General features: G+C 39.5%; 1 protein-coding gene across 1 annotated transcript in view; it reads left to right on the top strand.

Moving 5' to 3' along the window:
* Positions 1 to 321: 321 nt before the first annotated feature.
* The window catches only part of BOLL (boule homolog, RNA binding protein), a 46,692-nt gene continuing 25,225 nt past the window's right edge, over positions 322 to 21,788 (top strand). The window contains exons 1-6 of the mRNA XM_074872253.1: positions 322 to 440; positions 3,148 to 3,409; positions 6,122 to 6,326; positions 7,221 to 7,354; positions 16,199 to 16,339; positions 20,740 to 20,831. Coding sequence (XP_074728354.1) covers positions 16,211 to 16,339; positions 20,740 to 20,831 — 221 coding nt within the window. The 5' untranslated portion in view covers positions 322 to 440; positions 3,148 to 3,409; positions 6,122 to 6,326; positions 7,221 to 7,354; positions 16,199 to 16,210. The remainder of the gene's footprint in view (positions 441 to 3,147; positions 3,410 to 6,121; positions 6,327 to 7,220; positions 7,355 to 16,198; positions 16,340 to 20,739; positions 20,832 to 21,788) is intronic.

Raw genomic sequence — 21,788 nt, 5'->3', positions numbered from 1 at the left:
ATTTATAATTCCATGTAAAAAACCCAAGTTCTGTCAAGGTTACTCAGCCATTTATCATGTTCAACACAGAGGGACAGATCTAAGTACCACTGAACTTTTTTTTCATGAGCTTCCATCTAAATTTGATGTAAAAAAATGTCATAATACATGTATACAATAGTAGTTTTGGTTTTTTCAGTGAGAAAGGCCACAAAATAAGTAACCCTAAAAGAAGATACAAAATATTCACATTGAAGAAACATTTATCTTAAAAAATACTGGAGAGAAAAGAGGGGTAACGAAGTGGAGGACTCAACCCCAGCCTGCATTGTACAAGAGAGAGAACATGATCCCAAGTCATTGCAACAAAGAGTAAGAAAAAAGAATAAGCTTATGGTTACATACCCACATACTGTCACGCAGACTGACCTAAGGAGACTAATTTAAAGACAATGCGAAAGGTAATTACCATGCAGTGTGTTGTTACAGGAAATTATTATTTCATGTAGAAATGTGTTGCAGCTTTTTAATATATTTTGTGAAATCATATTAAGTTTAATCACAGGTTTAACTGGGAACAGCAAAGTACTCTTATAGCTGGAACCTGCTGCATCCACCAGAAACTAACTAGCATGTTGCACAGAGAGATGCATATAACATATTAAAGAACTTTATCCTTTCTAGGATATGTCTTACACATTTCAACTTAGAGAGATATTTGTTGTCAAATGCATTTGTCTTCTGAGATCAAAAGTTTAAAATCATTCGATTCTCACCTTAAATTACAACCTTTGACACCTTAAGTCTTTAACTGAAAACCTACAGATTTTCATAAACATTAAGCTTACAGGGAACACAAAACAAATCATACTTGTTTTGTCCGCAGGTTGCAGAGGTTTTAGAATTATCTATGGCGCAGCTAAGAGAGCGTTTAGTTAAACTTGTCTTCAGAAGAGAATAAAAGTTTGACTTTTTTTTAGTACTATATTTCTGATTATGCATCTCTGGATGCTTCTGAGGCATCTGTATCTATCTCCTTCTGTTTGTAAATGTGAAGGACCATGAATTATGAAGGAAAAGAGCAATTAGTTTTGATATCTAATTTTAATATCTAATTTTTAAAAAGTGTTAACAAAAGCAAGCTTTACACTAACAGTGCTTGCATAGAAAGTAAAAAAATTCAAGATTGCTTGGTGATAAATATATTTAACAGGTTTCCATATTCAGTTTGAAGATGATCTGATGCAGTTCATTGTACAAAAACACTGAGGTGTTGTCTACAATTGCTTGAGATAGGGACAGATTTTCAAGAACAGTCAAGGAATTCAGTCAAGCTAAGAAAGGCAAGATGATAGATTTTAAAAAAATCTATTTGTGTTTGCCTGAAGACATGAGTCAGCAAGTGCCTGCAGTGTCTATTTTAATGTGTTTTTTTGTACACTCAACTTACTCCATGCTCAAGGCACACAACTGTTCCTTAGTGGGTGTATTTTGTATCATAAACCATCTGAAAATACAGTTGTCTTGGAGCTGTGCTGGAGTATATCTTACATAAGCCAGTAGTTTCCACCCAGATAGTGCATTTTGGGAAGCTCTTAAAATTAAGTGTTCTGCTGGGAGCTGAAAGTGGTGCTCCTGTACCAATTGACCATGGCTGATGAAGTGTGAAAACTGACATCTTTTCCTGTGTCAGGAACATCTCATTTGCAAGACCGGGAAAGAGCAATAGGGAACAAGTATGCATTCAAGTATGCATACTCGTATTCTTCAAGTATGCATTCACAATGATAGCAAATCATAATTCATTTTAGAATTGATGAGACTTATGCAAAGCTATTGATGAGAAAATGTATTGCGAGGTATTTCTTAAAGTAGTGGGTTTTTAAAGTCTCAGTGGTTGTTGTGTCTGTGCTGTTATATCCTGAATACAATATTATAAAACAAAGAAGCATATTAATGATATAATTTATTTCTACCAAGATGTACTTGTTGCTAAGCTTCGCTCAGGTTTTGGCAAGATAACCCCAAGTCATATTTTGCCTATAAAACTATTATTAAGTTTTTAGGCTTAGGGAAAAAAAAAAGGCAAATTCAAGTCTAAAGATCATCTTTAATTTAAAACATACTGTGTACGTTTTCAATTTTTGTGAAGTTTAGAAAAATATTTACACTACTTGATTCAATGCCTCCTAATTTTTTTGTTTATTCTTGTTTTGTCTTACCTACTACTTCATTGAAAAAGCCTCCCAATACTTATACATCTTTATTTTCTAGGTAGTATAAATCTTGTGTCCTCTCTAACTTAGCAAGAAGTTCTTTTGTGATATGCCTCTATCTTAATGATGTCCTTGTTCCAGCTGAAGTCACTGATAAATTCTTTTCCCTGTCTGATCTGATAGTACTTTCAGGCTAATCCAGTGTTTTTAATAATTAGAATACTGTGGTTATGGAAGATTCCTGCCGGTTCTTAGCTCTGAGGAATAATCCTTTATTTTAGCAGTATTATTTGCCCAAACAGATACACCAATTAAATATGAGAAAGGGTAAAATCAGGACCTCAATTAGGTCATGTGTAATCCTATTTTACCACCACTGCTTACTATATAGACACAGGCCCAAGCCCTTGGTATGGAACATATTCATTTTTATATGGAGATCAGTGCATATGAAAAGATCATTACCACTGTGAAGAGCCACCCAAAAGTTAGCAAACACCAAAATTAAGGTTAGTGGTCCCTGTGCAGTTTAGTATCCCTTGGTGCGAACATTGCAATCATGTAAAATGCTCTAGGACTGCGGCTCCTCTCACCACATGGGATAATTCCTGTGAATGAGACTGGTTTCCTCACCTTGAGCCCTATTCCAGTTCTTCTCACCTTCCTCCAGACACAAATTTTACTGTCATCCACCTCCTTCTCCTCCAAGCTGTATCAAGGTGTTCTAGCACTCAGCATCTCTTCTTCTCCCTCCTTCCCCTCCCTGGATCCTTCCAGTTAGCGCTACCATCTTTTGCTCACCAGCTGCCGTGGATCACTCAGCACAGGAGACCTGAGAGAACTACTGGACACCCTTGCCAGAGTGGTCGTGGCATTTTTGCCACTGTTGCGGGTACTTCTTTCATTGCTCCTGCTGTGGACTTGCTTTACCCATTTGCCCCCTTTCCTGCAGGCTCAACTCTTACCACTCTGCGTTCAACAGGTGTATTTTCCTTCACCCCCAACCTGGGTGTGGTGATGGGTCACTGCAAGCAGAAGGGAGAATGTCGTTGCTCATGGCTCTGCTGGTTGACTTTGACCGTGATACAGCTCAACTGCTCTGCAGCTCCAGAGAAGACGGAATGGAGCCCGGGTTAGATAATGCCTGGCATGAACAGGAGAGTAACATCTGAGAAACAGAGATTCTGTAAACAAATTTTTCAGAGGCATAGCAGGTAGCAACATTTGAACAAAATTTTGTAGACGGGAAAGAGCACATCCCTAATAAGGAAGTGATTCTCCTACCAAATTTAGCATCAGTTGTAAAAGAAGATGACATAATTTTTCCAAGGGAGGATGGTAATATGTCACGTGGTAGTTTGTTTTTGTAAATACTTAAAAACTATTTTTTTCCTATTCAGATTTTCAAAGGTAGATCTTTGACAAGAATCCATTTCCCTTACATAAACAAACAATCACAACATGAGTCATACACCCATCTTCAAATTTTTGGCTAAAGTGGTTGAAGTTTGTGAAGTTAACAAGTAATTGAAAATAAGGTTTTTAATGGACAGCATCAGATAATCCCCAAAGTGGTGCTACAACCTAGGCAAAACACAGGAAGAGTTTATTCATTTGTGCAACTAGTGAAGCTTTCTCAAGTTCCCCATGTTTAGCTGCTAGTTGCTTAAGTTTGGGGAACAGAAGGCATGTTGTATACATTATAACATAAATTGTCTTGAGGATTTGGAGGAGTCTTAAAGATGAATTCTTATTCAAGTCTAATGACACTTAATAATAAAAGGCTCTTGTTTAAGGTAGGTGGTAATTCCACTTCATGAGAACATTTACGAATGACTGTCTTTTTCACAGAGCTCTTTTTAACTCCTCTCATCATTGCTTTTAGTATTTCTTTGGCTGTGACACACGCATAGAAATCTAGTTGTAGTTGTTGCTACCTTTCAGGCCACGTGAACTCGTTAACTGCTATGATCCAATAGGTGTATGCCATGTCCCCCTTTCTTTGGTAATTACCTATCAGCAGGTGCAATATCATCCCAGCCAGCGTACTGTGTCACAGCCTTTCACATCCTTTCTAGCTCAATGGGTATATTCAGTGTTAGAAATATACATGGCACCATGGTTCCCATCCACTTAGATGCAATTTTGGGGGAACATTTGGATTATCATGAACTGTGCAGCTGCTGGGGAAGCAGCATTAGTCTTAAATGATACCTACTAGCTAGGAATTATTCCTACTGAGGATAGAAAGCATTCTGGTAATGTCCCAATTAAAAAGCTACTGTTACAGTCTCTAATCTTGCCACCTCAGAAGAAGATTGCTAGCAACATCAGCAGTAGCTGTATTCACGTTCACTTTGCAGTTAAAGACTTCGGAGGAAATTTGGTCAGTATACCAAGCATAGAATTTAGGCTGTTCTTCTGCCTGTTAATCAGACACACAACTTCCCTCTTAACATGAGCTCTCTGAAAGATTTTGCATTGTTCAACTAGGTTTGGTCATAAACAAGTTAATCGTATGCAGCCTGGACCACTGGGGGGATATGCATTAGCCCAACCATCAGGAGAAAAGACTACTCATTTGAATTCTTTCTGAGGGCTCCTGACAGTGATGGAAGGAAAGGTATCAGATAAACTAATAGGAGTGGATCTGTACAGGGAGAGCATTGGTGCTGAGAGCCTGATATCCAGACCATAGGCATTTTGGGTGGGGGTTACTTAGGAAAAGTCCTAGTCCAGTCCCATGGAGAGAATAGCTGCACATTAGATACAGTAGCGGCACTCCTGTGACACAGTGTCTCTTTTCATTTCAACTGAGAAGTCATCAGGTTGCACACTCAGAAACTGCTCTGTGATGTGAACCAAGTAGGTAAGTTAGGATGATCAGGAGATTTGCTTCAAAACTGCACCCTTGATCCAAACAAAAATGCTAAACCAGATGCACCCAAGATACGTCAGCGTTAGAAGTACCTTGCTAACTTTAGATCACCTGTGCCTGACTGTCTACCTAAGGAAAGAGTGTAAAGAGCTATACCCATATCTGCCTCATTTCAAAGAAAGATGCTTTCCTATAGAAAAAGTCAAGGCAGTGTTTCCCAGCAGTATTTTTGACAGCTTCTACACTGGCTTGAAGTGGTAGATGTGAGCAGAGAACAGGTACCCTGTACGGTCTATTTTTATACTGGAGCTAAAGTTATAGGCAGACTTCGGCCTAGTCCTTGATACCACTTCCAAATACAAGCTTACATGGAGCTAGATAAATGGATTTGAAAACTTGCTAAAAACATTTATGTCTTGTTGTTTCTCATGCATGCAAATTTGGCCCATCTTTCTTAATTCATTAGAAAAAGTAATCTCAAAAAAGCGTGCTATATAATTATGATCAAACTGTAATCCTCAAAATAATGTAAATTTCTCAGGTATTAACTGAACAGGATTTTAAGAAGATTCAAAATACTTTCCATCATGGATGAAGTATATTTAATCTTTTATTGCAAAATCTCTTGTTTCTTAATGTCAGGTTAGAAGATATTCTAAGGACATGGAAAAGAAAGGCTAATGACTAATCTATGTAGTCTTATTTTCCTGAAATTTGCCATTGTGGGAGTGCTAATGTGTATAAATTGAAGGCATTGTTAACCACTGTTTATCTCTCTCTTTTCTGGGTAGTGTTAAATAAACTGGTAGTTAAAATCCATAGCCTATATTCCCACAGTAGTTTACATCAGGATTAGCAAAAGTGAAGCATTCTGCAAATAAAAGGCCAGGGCACTTTTACTCCCAAATACAGAGATTTACAGATGAATCCACAGTAAAAATGAAAACTTATACCTGTGTTGGGCAAACTTAAAAAGACACCTGTTCACACTGTGGTTTGGAGGAATCCTGTAATTCTAACCAGTTACCTTCTCGTTATCTAATCTCAGATGTACAAGCAGACTCAGTAGCAAGATTTGGGAAGATTAAAAACTGAAGTGTATTAACTGTTCGGGCTATGTTGCTGTCAGAAGACAGCAGGACTTTTCCTGTCCTCTGCAAGTGTGAAGTCCAAAGATGCCAAGAAGTGTTATTATGAGCAGATATACACAATGAAGCTCAGTGAATCGTACTTGAACACAGGACTTCTCAAAGGTTTGTGATTTTGGGGAGGATAGGAAAAACAAAAGGAAGAATGATGTCTCTTGTTTTGTAAATCCCCTGCTCCATAGTGTGGGCCAAAATTTATACTGAATTATTTCCTATGAGCCACTACAAATAAAAGTAATTTAAATTACTATTGGTCCAAATACTTATAAACCCTTGATTTGAATTGAAGGCAAAACGTAAAAACCATTTCAAGCCCACAAATGCTCTGAGATTGTATTCTACAAAATGCAAAAGAAGAGTGAATTGCAAATTTAGCAAAATAGAAAAGAAACAAAAAAAAATTCCTAATCACTCACACAGGCAAGATAAGTGTTCTTACACAGCTTGATTCTAACTGAAACATGAATATGGAAAAATCTCTTCATCTTACAAAAAAAATCTCAAATTTAGTGTTAAATCAAGTAGGGAAAGATTAGTAATCCTTTTTAAAAATCAGCGCTTTGAGTTCTTATTCTTCCTACATATCTAATAATTTTTTTTAAATAATAGAAATTTTCAAAGGAAGGGACCTTCTTTGTATAGTTATTTGAGATCTCCAGATAAAATACTCTATTTCATTATACAAGTAGATTATGATGAAGTGTTGCCCATTAAAGTTTGCCAGGCTTACTTCTCTAAAATTGATTAATAAATATCAGAAACCAAGTATTTAAAAAAGGATATCAAAGTCCAAGGTTGTAAAACATACTACTTTAATCTCTGCAACTGGTATTTTACAGTTGCAATTCTCCTTTTCACCATTAAATTTTATATTTGTTTCAATCAACTGACATGGAAAGTAAATCAAACCATAATGCATAGAATGAGCCCAAGCATAAACTTTTCTTCCTGTACTCACATGTATTCATCCCATTTCTGTTCTCTTTTGACTCCTATTAGGTACTTAATTCACGTGAAGGAGGAAAGAAAATTCTGGAAAAGACAACGCTTCTTTGTTTCATATCTTCATAACCATCCTGAATTGATGCCAGTTGGGGCTGCAACTACAGAAGCTCTTCATTCACAGGAGAAAGGTTGGTACATATTTCATTCCATATAGTTCTATACAGCATAGTGTGGGAAAGACCAAGGTAAAAAGAAGTAAAGGTTGATTATTTTACTGCTGTGTTCAATCATTCAGAATAGTGTTTCCAAGCAATAACAATTATGTTGTATTTTTTCTTTCACTTTTACATGTAGAAGTTTTGAATAACAGATAGTAGAAAAAAAGCAACAGAAATGTGTAGGGATATATGCAAGTATTCCCCCATAAATGAGGCACCTGCTAAAACAGAGGCAGCTGTCTTATCTGCATCTGAAAAACTGCATGTATGGAGTAAATTACCCCATGCACGAAAAAGAAACAAAAAAATACCATAACAGGCAACAATAAAATGGCTTGACTCTTTTACTGTGTTTATGTGTACCATTCTACTTCACATCACTGAAGTCAATAGAGAGAAAAGCTCCTGACCTTTTGGACTACTGATCTAAAACACAATGAAGAAAATTACAACATGACTCTTAAAAATGTCCCCAAGTATGTGGGTTAGATTAGCAACATCCTATCTACAGTGAGATTCGTCTTTACTTCCTTTTATTTGGGATTGATACCTAAACATACAATGACATTTGAAGACTCAAGTTGTAAAAGGTAGGATATTAGAACCCAGAGCTGTTTTCTCAGATGGCAGTCAAATGAATTGGGAAAGGAAGAACCTGTTTACCTTACAAGAACCCTTTAACATCATGGCAGAATATAGGTGTTATTAAATTGCACTTACATCCATGTAGCTTTACACTTCCAGAGCAAGCAAAGCCTGTTACTTTATCTTTCTTGCCAGTATTTTTTCCCACCTGTGTTTCATAATACATGTCAATTGTTTATAGTCTTTTCTATTCATTTATTTCTGCTGCAGAATTTTATATTCAGTTCAGTGAAACATGTAAAATATATTATGACAACTGCAAAAGAGTATTAAAAACCTGAAATTTATCAATCTCTGGATAAGTATTCAATTTTTGTTTGACTAAAGGAAACACAGTAGGGAAAAAATGAGAGGAAAAGGCAATCAAGGCTGTCACACTAAGTTAAAGTAAATGAGGAGTCTGATAATTTTCTCTTCACTCACCTAACTGGAGATCTATTAATATTTCCGTGTGACACGTAGCTATGGTGTTTGGTTGGAGGACTATGCTTTTATACTGCATAAAGGAATCAGATTTCTCAGTAGACCTATTCAATACTTCCTATTAATAACCACATTATCAGATTTAACAAAGGTTTGTAATGTAATTCTTCCATTTGCTAGGAGTATTTATTAAAGTACTGATAAGCTTTACAATTTTACTCAGATATACTCCATTTTTAAGTACTTTTCCAGATCTGGCACTTTTATCAGTATCTTTCATATATTAATTGTGACAAGTTCCATCAGCAATGGAACTTTTACGCAGCGGTTTCCAGTAAGTTCTTCCCACTTGAGGACATGTAAAATAAAATGCACACAAATGCCTTTATAAATAAAGCATGTACTCTCTGAACTCTAAAGTGAGACAGAAAACAAGCCAGCCTTACGTAGTGACTTCATTCTAATAACCTATGTCATGCTGACCATTGCTTTTGGGAAATAAGACATTGTTAAACTAAGTTATAAAATCTAATTATGTCTTCAAATTTGAAAGAAATCACTCATTGTCCCGATAGATTTTGAGCTAGAAATCATCCACAATAATGTCAATATTCTGCAAGGATGGACGGCTTTTGTTATGTAGTAAAACCTACCACCCTGAGAAAATAGTATCAGGAGAGTAGTCCAGTGTACTGACCATCCAAGTCTCCTGTTCCTCTGGATCATCCATTGCTGAGGGTGGGGAAAGTGAAACAGGAAGCAAATGAGCAACTTGGGTAAGAGTAGCGCAGCTGAGCTTGATGGAGCCATAGGAAACAGTGTGTGTTTGCAACATTGCATGTTGCAATCCTCCCAGCACCAAACTACAACAGCAGGGGCTTCCCTCTGAGTCCCGGCCTTCTTCAGGTGCAGCCACCTGCTCTGGCATGGGGTCCTCCACGGGCTGCAGGTCTGCATCTGCTCCACTGTGGACCTCCACAGGCTGCAGGGCACAGCCTGCCCTCTCACCATGGGCTGCAGGGGGTCTCTGCTCTGGCACACCTGCCCTCCTCCTCCTCCTTTCTTCCACTGACATTGGTGTTTGCAGAGGTGTCTCCTTCACAACTCCTCCCAGGTTCCCCTTTTTACATATGTTATCACAGAGGTGCAGCCACCATTGCTAATTCTCTCAGCCTTGGCCAGAGGTAGGTCTAACTTGGAGCCGGGGGATCTTCAAGAACCTTCTCACAGGGGGCCACCCTGTAGCCCCTTCCCCTGCTACCAAAACTCCCTGCCACACACACAAATTCAACACGCTTAGCAACAACTGAAAACACTGGTACATTATTAACATTCTTCTCATATCATAGCTCATATTGAATCCAAAACTATACTAGCTACTACGAAGGAAAAAAAAAATTACCTCGATCCCAGCTGAAACCAGGACACCCAAGAAAGGGAATGGTGTGGGAAAAAGGCCTATAAGATGAAAATGTAATCTCATAATACACACAACCATTTGAATAAATGGAAAACTTCCCAGAAATGAGTCATTTCCTTCCACATTTTTCACATGGCACTGACCATAATTTTTTCACTCAGTGGCACTCCTTAGGTGACCACCATAATATGCTTCAAAGCACTGTTAACTCTCTTAGACGGTCTCCTCGAAGTCCTTGAATACCTAAGAGCTCTTGGCTTTTTGATTGTTCTGGTTAAGGCTCAAGGTGTAGAGAATCCATTCACAAGCTCATAAGAGAAATCACTGTGCACATCTTCATAAATTACAGATTTTTTTTTAATACAGTTGTAGTCTATGCAACAGAGACAGAAGTTAATCTTTAGTAACAACCCGAAAGACATTTTTATGAAATTGAGAGCAGGAAGTAAGTCATCTTTCATCAGGTACAGTCTGGCTCTCCCTGTCTGACAGCAATATATTGATGCTTGTATTTCCATGGAAGGATCTTAAGATGCTGGTAGAAAAGCTAGCATTATTATCTGCAGATAAGTAATAGAAGCAAAAAAGGTAGCATGTCTTTTCCAAGGTCAGTGAATCAATCAGTGAAATAGCAGTCTGTTGCCAGGCCCATGTATTACTCATAAAATCATCCTTGTCTTTTTGTGCCCGGAGAATTATTTTCCCTCTTTCTCCTCCCAAATATTTTTTTCTCCCTATTTTTCACTCCTGCTTTTTTCAGTTTCTCTTTCCTCACTTAACCTCTGACTTTCTCTGATGGTATAAAAAAGGACAAAAGGCAAGAGCCTACGAGAACCAGTGCATTCAGACTCTTGTCTTTGTCCAGCACTGCGTTTTAATTTGTGGGAGAGAGCAGCAGGAGAGATCATTTCATGCTGCGTCTATCTGACATGCGAAGTCAGGAAAAAGACACACTCCTGACTTCCTTTGAGAGTGACTCCCTCACCCAGGATATGATTCCCTTAATGAAGCAGCCACACAGTGCTAGGGACCCCAGTAACTTTTGTTGTAATATTTAAATCCTGTATGCATGGCAACATTTTTTGCCAGCTCTACTAGTAGTCACATTTATAGATGTGTTGGATTTTCAGGTTTTCAGTTTTTAAATTATCAGAATAAAAAAGAGTTCAATCTTATTCATTTACAAAAGTCCTATTTTTGTCACAGTTGCCTTATTTTAGATTTAGGTTTTTTAAGTTGAGAAGGAGGTGTAATGTAGGAGATCCAACAATTAAAACTATGTAAAATACATTTCCATGTCTCCGAATGTTTCTGTATTCTTTCAGCTGTCCTGACTTCAAATTCAAATTCACCAAAGGCCTATTCTGCCTTTCACATGACTAAAATGTAGTGCCGTTCTTAGGATAAGCTTTGTTGCTGTCTGATAAAAATTCAGAAAAGTTAATGAATGCAATTCAGCAGACTTCTGTAATCTTGCAAACTAACTATTTCTAAAACATCTAATCAGCTCTGCTAAAATGGCCTTTTATGCAGTTTTCTCAGATAAAAAGAATCATTACTAAGAGTTAAGCATTATATTGTTATATATTACAGGCACAGAATTATTAGAAACTTTCTTTCCATTTTTTTCTTTCTCCCTGTGGCAACAGTAATGTTGCAGAAGCTGGTAGATGTTGAAGCAACACCAGAAAAGTAAGGAGCAGTGTAGGGTCCTATAAGGACTGCAGGTCTGTGCCCTACCTACGCTCAATGATGTAATTTATATGGAAAATGCTGCTGGGTTTCGGCTGGATCAGTATAATTTGCCTAAAGCAAACTTAAGCAAGACACAAAGATTTGAATTCAACTAAATTATATTCTATTGTAGACATTATCAAGATAATCTTCCTTTAAGTTTTTATTTTAAAGCACCCAAAAAAGTAAAATAGGAAAGTAGCCACTAATAAATTGACCCTACGGTGATCCTGACATTGTGTCTTGGGGTTGAGCTGCCATGACTTAGCCTATGAATGTTTGATCACTTTGAAAAAGAGGTTTCCCACTGGGGCGGTTCTCCCGGCATGCTTTTGCCTGCACACCAGCTCTTGCTGTCATCAAATCAAGGATTTCTGTCAGGCTGTACCGTGTAACTACATTGATTATGAGCTTGACATTTGAATCACTCTTTTTTTTTCCAGACCTGTTTAGCAGCAGAGCTATTTTCAGGGCAATCTGCATTTGCAAACAGGATGAAATGGCGGAACAGGGGAACAGGTTGTAGTGCTGTTTGTTAAATGACCACAGAAGTACACCTGACACAAGTATTACTATGGGTCCTCCTCCTCCCATTCGTTAAGGGCTGAAAAAAAGACTTGGAATATTTTGAAGAGTGGTCATGAAGGTCAGTGTCATTTTCTGGTCCCCTCTGCTAGCACACCCCAAATTACATCTCTAAGGTCATCCCAGGCCTCCTGCGGCACACCTGTTTTCAGGGCAGCCTGCCTACTTGGAGTTGAAGCAAGGACGTTCACTTCTTCATGCTGACAGCTGTAAAGTCTGAACCACGTTTTTGCCTCCGTCAAGTACGGCCTGGTGAGTCAGACCCGAAGAACAGCCTCACGGGGCATTTTTGTATTTCTCCCGTGGAGGCCAGAGGACAGGTCAAACACACGCCCTTATTTTCCTCCCCGTTTCACTCCCTGCTTGAGGGGATAAAAACCCAGCTGGGTGTTGCCACCAGTCCCCTCAGGTGACAGACCTGGAGGGAGGTTCCCGGACTGCCCCAGGGCTTGGCAGCGCCGCTCCCAGGGGTGCTACCGGCAACCCCCTTCTCGGAGCTGCCGCCGCCCGAAGCAGGCGGGACGCCTGCCCCGGGCGCTGTTCCTGTGTGGGGGCTCGCCGCCGGCTCGGTACCCGCGGGGAGGGCAGAGGACACGGGCCGCCCGTGACCCCTCGGCACACGGGCACAAGCCGCTGGGCAGCCCGGCGGGATGCGGCCGGGGCTGGGGAGGCTGTTGTGGCCAGCGGCTGCGGGCAGCAACCCCGCTCCGCCGGCGGGCAGCAGGCGGGGGCGCGGCCGCAGCCCCTAGGGTCCTGAGGCGGGCGGGCGGGCGGTGAGTGACGGCGCCAGCAGGTGCCGGGGAAGGGGCGGGGGCAGAAGCAGCCCCAGGCGCTCGCTCGCCGCAGGTGGTGCTGGAGAGCCCGTAAGGGGAGGCCAGGCCAGGCCAGGCGCCTGGGGAGGGAGCGATTTCCCCCGGGGAAGGAGGGCTGAGGGGTAGTGCGGGGCGTCTGCCTTCTGGACGGGGGCGAGGAAGGGCTGCTCTGTCCTGGCCCGGCCCGACCCGACCCGACCCAGCCTGCTTCCCCGCCTCAGTGCCCGCCGCCTGGCTGTGCCTTCCCCCGGCTGTTGCAGGCCTCGCTGCTGCTGCTCGCCGGCCGGGCCCGAGGCGCAGCTGAGGAGCGCGACGCGTGCCCGCAACGTGCCGGGCTGAGGCGGCGACGGAGAGATGGAGCCCGATGGCGCGGTGAGGGGCCTGGCGGGGTGACGAGGCTGCCTCCCGGGAGGACCGGGGAGCCGCGCTGGCAAGAGGCCGGGGAGCGGCGGCGGGGCTGGAAGCGCGGCCTTCCCGCCAGAGCGGCCTTCGCAGGCGGCCCTAGCCCTGTCCCCGCCCGGGGGGCGGCCGCCATTTCCTCTGGGGTGGCCTTGAGGTGTGGTGAACCGCGCCTCTCGCCTTGAGGGTACAGCAGTGCGTGGGGTCTGGGGAGGATGTGTGCCCAATTTCTGACGCTATAAGATATGGACTGTAAAAAAGGGTTGTTTAGGGTGTAGGGTGGGATTAGTCACCAGGCCTTTGTAGTGTTTGGTTGCCTGACAGTGGATGTGTTCAACATAAAAGAAAGTTTATCAATTTTGGTAAAGAGCAGTTGTTGAACACCAAATAACCCATAAAAATACCAATCAATATGCATGTCTGTACTGTTTGGAAGAAAAAAAGATAAAAAGTTTACAAGCTTGTAGAAACAAATGATTAGGCAAGTGACATGCTGTTAGCACACTTTTTTTTTTTTAATACTGTTTTCTTGAAGCTACACTGGCACTGAAGAAACGGTGTCTGAGACAGCTATCAGAATACAGATTTTAACATCGTAAAATTCATTGGGATTTACTGTGGTGGGAGTTCTCAATTGATACATTTAATTCCTCGTTTCTTCCATTTGGGGTTTGGGTTGGCTTTTTTTTTTTAAATAAGAATTGCAACTCTTAAAACTTCTATGGAGAAAATTAAATTTGAGATCTATGAGGTAAGGAATACATTTTGGCTGTGGTGTCAACTGTTAATTGTTACTTTATAGTTAAATTTTAATATTTTAGTGCTGCACACAATTGCCAGATGATTATGCAAGTAGAATATTGTATTTGGTGTGAGAGATGAAGAAAGTAACCTGGTTCTTCAGAAGTTGTTCTTAGATGAAAACATTCGTCCTTTGGGACTGTAGCAATTATGAATGTTCCTTGCTTGCAGGTGGTGGGTTGTGGGTTTTTATTTCAGGTTAGACACTACTCTAGGGTAGTATTCCCAGTAAGAAGAATGCATACTTTCTCCTGAATAGATTAGGTTAAAGACTTGGGTTTTTCCTCTGCCCCAAATATATGTGCTTTCATAAATTTGAAAAGGATTTCTGTCTTCCCTAAAACTAAAAAGGCATGGGCTAAACTGGATTTATTGTCTTTATAGTATCCAGCACAATAGCATTAACCCATTGCTCTGAATTAATAGGACTAATTCTCAGGTAGCTAAGGAAATAGCAAATAATCCTGGAAGTGCTTGTGGAGCAAACGAAAAGATCACTTTTTTCCAAACTTTCTTCTTCATTATTGATCTTCCGTTTCTCACCACATTTTAACTGTCAGCCTTCATTTTTTGTGTGATCTCACGAAGATAAGTGATTTATTTTTATCCAGGAATCCTTAAAGGCAGAGATAAGAAAATGCTGTCCTGTGAGTAAGTGAGAGACGCAACATCAGGAAGTAAAACAGTGTAAATAAAAGGGACATTCTGTGAGGAGAACCGTTTAAGAGCATTTCATTTTCTGCTCTAGTTTTTGAAAGGCCAAGATATGGACGCCACAGGAAGTGAAAGAACTTTGTAGTAGATGCAGTAGCTTGCTATTTTTAAAATATGCCTGCATATGTTTTGTTGGTCCACAGTACTAATGTTAAGGGTTGCACAATAGTAAGAAAAAATGTTTGAAATCCTTTCAAAAGAAAGGTTGGTGGATGAGAACCCTAGATTCCTACTTCTAGTTTTCAATACTATACTTACTGTTAGTCTTGTTATCTGCAGCAGCTGCTTGTCTTTCACTTTGGACTCCTTCCTTAGTGGTACTGTCAGGGTACTATAGCCCAGGAGTGGTTTTAGTAAACCAGTTGTAGGGGAAACAAAACCACAGCAAAAATGGTCTTGAAGCCTACTGCAATTCCTGTTAGAGAAGTTAGTGACAGTACTATGTGGCTGCTTTACAGCTATCATCTCACAGTTAGGGTGGACTATGTAAGGTGGTATCAGTTTGTTCTGAAAAGGGTTTCCAATGAAATGGAAGTCTGCATTGTTTCACAATTCACAGGTGTAAGAATGGTGGAAGTTCAAACATCAGGCAGACTTCACTAAATACTGGTTTCCATGAAGCTCCCACCAGAGTGCGTTCTTTTCCTTTACAAGGGCAAGAACAATCTGGTTCCTCTTCTGGAGAGAGAATTTCTGTTTGGATCACTGTGCACTGTATTTGTAGGCTGAGAGAGTGTTAGGAGCCTAGTCTTCCAAGTGCTGTTCTCATAAGTTGTAATGAACTTGTTGATTTTTATGTGGTGGAATTATGGGTGCTTGGCACTCAGAAGATCAATCAGAAACTGTTGCAAAGAGCAGAGTTCTGTAGATGTGTGTGAGAGCACAAGTTGAGTTGAAAAGGTCCTTTCTATATAGGCTTAAACTAAGGGGCTTCTAATAGCTATAATCTCTGAAGTAGGATTCATAACTTGGATCCATACAGCAGGGTGCTGTGCAAACAGAAAAACTTAAGGTTGGGCATTAGGTAATGCAGAAAGGTGTTAAAGGCAAGTCAAACTTAAGACCATAATGTATTCACTAAATTACTGAATTGGTTAAATCTAAGCTTATGTTTAAACAGTCTGCTGAGCTGCATTCTGAATAAAAATGTGGTTAATGTTCAGTTTTTCAGCATTTGCTGTACCTCCCAAAAAACTCTGTATGTATTTTCTGTTGAGAATTTTTTTTATTTAATAGCTTATAACATGTAAGATATTGAAAATATTTTCTTTCTATCAGCAGACCACGAATCAGATGCAAACAGAATCTTTATCTTCATGTCCCAACACTGTGTCACCGGTGGTATTAACTGATCAGACCAATGCTCCAAGGTTTGGAACAGTTACTCCAAATCGTGTCTTTGTAGGAGGAATTGATTTTAAGGTATTCTTTCCCCATTTTTATTACTAAACTATAATTTATAACCCTATAAAAATCAATAGGAAAAAATGTGAGACATGATCATGTGTGTGTTTGCTTAGGTGGTAAGTACCCTTCGTTATAATGTTCAAATCAACAGTAGAGAATAGCTTTAAGCCTTGGTTTACATAACTACTACAAAGTTGACTCCTTGTACACCTAGCTGCTAGAAGCTTTTGACATACTGGTTCATCGGAATTTCCTCTTTTCAAAGATGGTGGCTTTTGTCATCAGCAGACCTTATGGTAGAAAAGTATGTAGCAACGCTTAGTGTAATTTAATAAACTGTAAACATAATGTTATAGATTGCAAACAGAGCAAATGTCTGTAGCTTCAGTTCCTCTAGCACTTTTCTTCCAGCTAATACAGAGAAGGAGCTATAGTGCATGTATTCTTCACTTACCATACTGTCCTGGTTTCGGCTGGGATAGGGTTAATTTTTCTTCTTAATAGCTAGAATAGTGCTGTGTTTTAGGTTCAGTATGGGATTTAGTGTGAGAAGAATGTTGATAATACACTGATGTTTTCACCTGTTGCGAAGAAATCAAGGGCTTTCCAACTTCCCATATCCTGCTGGTGTGCAAGACGGGGAGGGAGCAGAGCTGGAGCAACGGACCCAAATTGGCCAGTGGAATATTCTATATCATCTAACATCATGTCAGTGTATAGAGGAGGGTTGGCTGGGAAGCAGGGGGGCTCTCTCTCCATTCTGGGATTTCAGAATGGATTCAGGATCTTGGCTTCTGCAGGATCGCTAGCCGGGAATGGGCTGAGTATCGACCGGCAGGTGGTGAGCAAGCACATTGTGCGTTACCCGTTTGTACTTTCTATTACTGCTGTTACTGTTTTATTTCGATTATTAAACTGGTTTTATTTCAACCTATGAGTCTCCCTACCTTGACCGGAGGAGGTTGATTGAGCAGCTATGTGGTGTTAGCCTGCCAGCTGGGTTAAAACCATGACAGTCTGACTAATTTTCTTAAAAGCGAGTGTTTGTTTTAAAACAAATACTAAAGCTTCACTGGGAAATTTGTAGGACTGATCTTAGAACACTTGTGCCTTTGCATATGCCCTAAAACCCTCAAATAACAGTGAATATTGAGCCATTCTTACATTGTTCAGTTGCTTTCAGTATTTGTGACAAGATATGCACCAGACCTTTATACCAGCTACTCTCCATTTTTTCTTTCTTACCACTTTAGATAATGAGTTAAGTCATTGACTTTTGCAAAACATTCTTGATCTGCTTAGCTGTTTCTTTGTTCCCACCAAGAGTATCTTTTCTGTCTTAATCCTCCTAGGCTGAGGACCTTTTGAGCGCTGACTCAGATGAAGAGGAGGAGAATGACAATTTGCTCAGTCTATTTTGCATGATAAATACAAGAAATTCCAGGATCTTGTGGCTCATTTGGCTGAGATAATTCAGAGGCATTCATAATTCAAGAGATGTTGTACAAGGTCTTCAGTATATTTGGGCCTTAGCAAAGAGGCACAGTAGCTTTTTGCATTAATAGTAAGCAAATTGCCAGAGCTGTAAAAAGACCTGTCTCACTCTGTTCCTCACTGCAATTTCAAAGGTTAAAACACTTTTCTGCGTAACATGTCAGTATTCTTAATTGTCATATTTATTGTTCATTTTGAAGTGTCTCTTGACATCTTGGTTCAGTCACTGATACAGTCAAAATCTATTGTGAATCTTAGTTTCAACAGCAGAGGATTAAGAGTGTGTGTGTGCCTGTAAACATAAAGATGATGGATTTTGTTGGGAGAGGAAACAGAAGGGAGGAAACCTTTGTAGACATTTTAGCTACTCTTCCATTTACTATGACTCTTGATATCAAGTAGAGTCTTAAATTTCTGTTCAAATCATAGGATATATATGTCAGTCTTAGATTGTTTTCTGTTTGGAATCCTATGGCAAAAAAGATTGGGTTTTGTTGGTTTTTAACCCCAATGGTCTCATTTAAGTCAGCTGGGAAGGTGTGGGTGTAAAAAGCTGTTTATTTTTGTGAAAAATGGAGACACTTGATCAACAAAAAATTATTTGCTTTCCAGCAAGCTCTTTTATCATTTTGCCAGGCACTTACATTTGGACTATCACCATAGCAGTGATTGCTATTTGTAAGAGGAAACATCTGGCCTCTTAAATTTAAGAGAAACAATTCAGTAAGAGAAGTTACAGTTGGGTGCGTTTCCATCTTGGTCTAAAGAGCTCTTTCTTCAGTGGTGTATGCCATGTATCTTTGACCTAAGTGAAGACTTAACAGCCTTTCTTAAGAATCTGGCAAGTGCCTTTGTGCTGTTATGAGCAGGAAGAGTCAAGTCTTGAGTGTGTTTCTGGCAAGCTTCTAGATACCATGTTTGTCCAGATACTTGCACATTGCACTGAATCTTAGAACAGTGTTTCTTTCTTACTCCCCCTTTAATACACTGCTTTGAAGATAAACCTTTGGCTTTCCAAGTTTATACTCTTGTGTAGCCATCCCTCATGTCCTTGAGGTACTGAATGACACTTCCAGCACTCATCAGTCTTAAGGGCTCTTTGGTTGTTTCTTTGTGTATTTCAGCTTTCAACTGTTTTGTCATAGGTTCTTTTTCTCAGCTTTGTGAAGCAGCCGAGCTACATGCAACATATGGAGCTTAAAAAAACAGTCTCCCAGAAAGGGGAAATATTATCTATAGGCTTTTCATTTCTAAGCAGATATGTTTTGGTGTTCATTGGAGAAAAGGGAAAGAAAAATCTCCACTGCGAGTCTTTTGTACTTTGTGTGTGCTTCGCATTGCTTGAGAACGTGCAAACACTTTGGCATACACTATAGAATTGTTTTATATAAGCTACCAGTTGTTTGGCTGATTCTGTTTTCCTTTATACACAGGCTTTCACACTTCTGTTTAGGTGCAAAGCGTGATCATCTATTCAAGAGAGGGGTTCTGGATTCCAGAATTTTTTTTTAACCTTCACGGTGGGTAGTTTCTCAAGAAGCAGTGCAGGCAGCTTTCAAGGAGAAGACACAATTACTGAGCTTTAATAAAATATTGCAGTGTTTTGTGTCTGTTCAGTGCTCTTGTATGTGTTGTTACTCCTTGCATCTTCAGAGCAACTGAGTATTTTCTAATGTTTTCATGCCTGAATACTTGGATTAGTGAGGGAGACAAAGTCTTCAACCATTGCTGCTCTCTGCTTACAGGTTGTAGCAAGCACGCTGCATTATTTCTTTTCGTAAAATGTGTCTTGAGGGTAGAATTATTCAAAAAGAGCATTAACTTCATATTCTTTCCAGCTATGAAAGTTGTTTAAATTGGGTTTTGTTTCTTTTAAGATCTTACTGCTTCTCAACCTTGAATGAGGCAGATAAGCCTTTGGTGTGCAGGATAGGATTTAATAGATGGTATACATACAGTTAAAAGCACTAAAAGTCATTCACTTAAAGGTGAAATAGTACTTCTGATATATTTCATTAAAAATAACAAAAAATATAGACGAGTATGGAAATTGCTCAAAGCATATAGAGATCCATGCATATAAGCATACTTCTTCCAGCATTGGGTATAGTATTAACTAAGGCCTCTGTAGAACAAAACTTCAAAATCTGAAATGCAGTGTTTAGGGCACCGTATTTGAGATGTGCTTACATTGTAAAAGAAAAGTGGTTCATAGAAGGTAGACAAGTGTTCCCATAGCTTAGGTGTGCCTTTACTTTAGGAACTTGTCTTACTCCATGCATACTCAGGAACAGTTTCTTCCAAGTGGATTTAGGCCATTCTCCATTAAAAGGACCTTTTCTTAATTTATAATGGGGAGTTCCTGTGGTGTGCTTGTACATATTTTCAGAGCCTTACATTAAATATACTTTACATAGAGGGATTGTGGTATATTAGATGAATTTGACTATTAAGTCACTGGTTTAGTGGGGATTTTTTTCATGTGACCTATGCATATCCTTTATGGAAACCTACATAGTCTGCTCTTTTGAAGTTTGAAAACATTGCAGTAATGTTTCATATTGTAAACAGCACTCTAGTATGTAATTTACAGAAACAAAAATTCAGATCTAGTAAAACTGCTTCAGTGGTCTTACCTGTAAAAGGACAGTTGTCACATAAATCCACTAAAAGAGGAGTTTTAATGTTTTAGTGGCTTTATAGCATTATTGCTGAATATGAAAATGCAGTAATCAAACAGGAGCTGTGAGGTTCATACATGTTCATTCTTTTCCTATCCAGGGTTATAATTAGTTTGTAACAAACTTTATCCAAAGTATAGCCATTAAAAGTCTTATGGTAAATGTTAATGGAAAAACTATGCAAACCAACTTTTCTTTTTGTTTTGTTTTTTTTTTCCCCCTCTTGAATTGCTGTACTAGACTAATGAAAATGATCTGAGGAAGTTTTTTGCTCAGTATGGCAGTGTGAAAGAAGTGAAGATAGTAAATGACAGAGCTGGAATATCAAAGGGGTTGGTATAGTAGAATAAGCATGTTGTAGGAACTGAAAATATAACAGAAAGCTGACTGACTAGAGTAAATTTGATTATGTTTTTCATAGCTTGAAATATTACTAATTTTCTGTTACTGATGTTCGCAGTTATTCTGTGTATGCAAAAATCTCTTCTTGCCCTTTAACATCTACATATAAATGTCTTTATAATTTGCATAACTGTAGAACTCTGTAGTCATGTTGTTATAAGATGAAGCTGTGTGCAACTAGGACAAAATCAGTAGTCCTTTCAGGTTCTTTTGTGACAATAATAAGTTGATAATACTAAAAAGGTAATTTAGTTATTAAACATATATACTTCTACTACTGAAAGCCAGTGTGGAAAGGAGCCTAAGAATGGAAGGTGAGATACACCTGATTGTGCTGAAGTGCATGGCAGTAACAGGTTTTGTGTGAAGATTTTTTTTTTTTTTTTTTTGGAACAAGAACATAGGGGACAAAGCTGACAATGAATCATGATTGCAGAAAAGGGGACTAAGACTGGAAGTCAACAATAAGAGAAATGCCAAAGGGCAAATCTGGAGAAAGATTAAGACTGGGTAGTAAACTTACTGCTAGAACCCAACGGATGGTGAAGGAAACAAGGTGGGGAACTGTACTGCCACAGAAGGGTAGGGAGGGGGCTGAAGCAAAAAGGCATGTGCATGAGAATTTGTACCTGTAAAGTTCACTTTCGTCAGAAGTTCTCTTCTAAGCAGTAAGCCTGTGGTGTCCGAATCTCACAATTTTAATGGTTTCAGCGCTTAACATATATCAGCAAATTACACCCTAAACTGCAGGTCTTACCAGCATGTTGGACTAGATCCTGGTTCCAGATCTGTCACCAAGCCTCTTTCCCTTTTACTAAATTCCAAGAAATACCTGCAATTTGCAGGACGTGTCCATATAGTACAGTAACTCAAGAATACCCAGTCAT

This window comes from Strix uralensis, chromosome 6 (assembly GCF_047716275.1).
Source record: "Strix uralensis isolate ZFMK-TIS-50842 chromosome 6, bStrUra1, whole genome shotgun sequence".
In the NCBI taxonomy this organism is placed as follows: domain Eukaryota; kingdom Metazoa; phylum Chordata; class Aves; order Strigiformes; family Strigidae; genus Strix; species Strix uralensis.
Note: the sequence above shows the minus strand (reverse complement) of the source record. Positions and strands in the feature narration are given on the sequence as shown.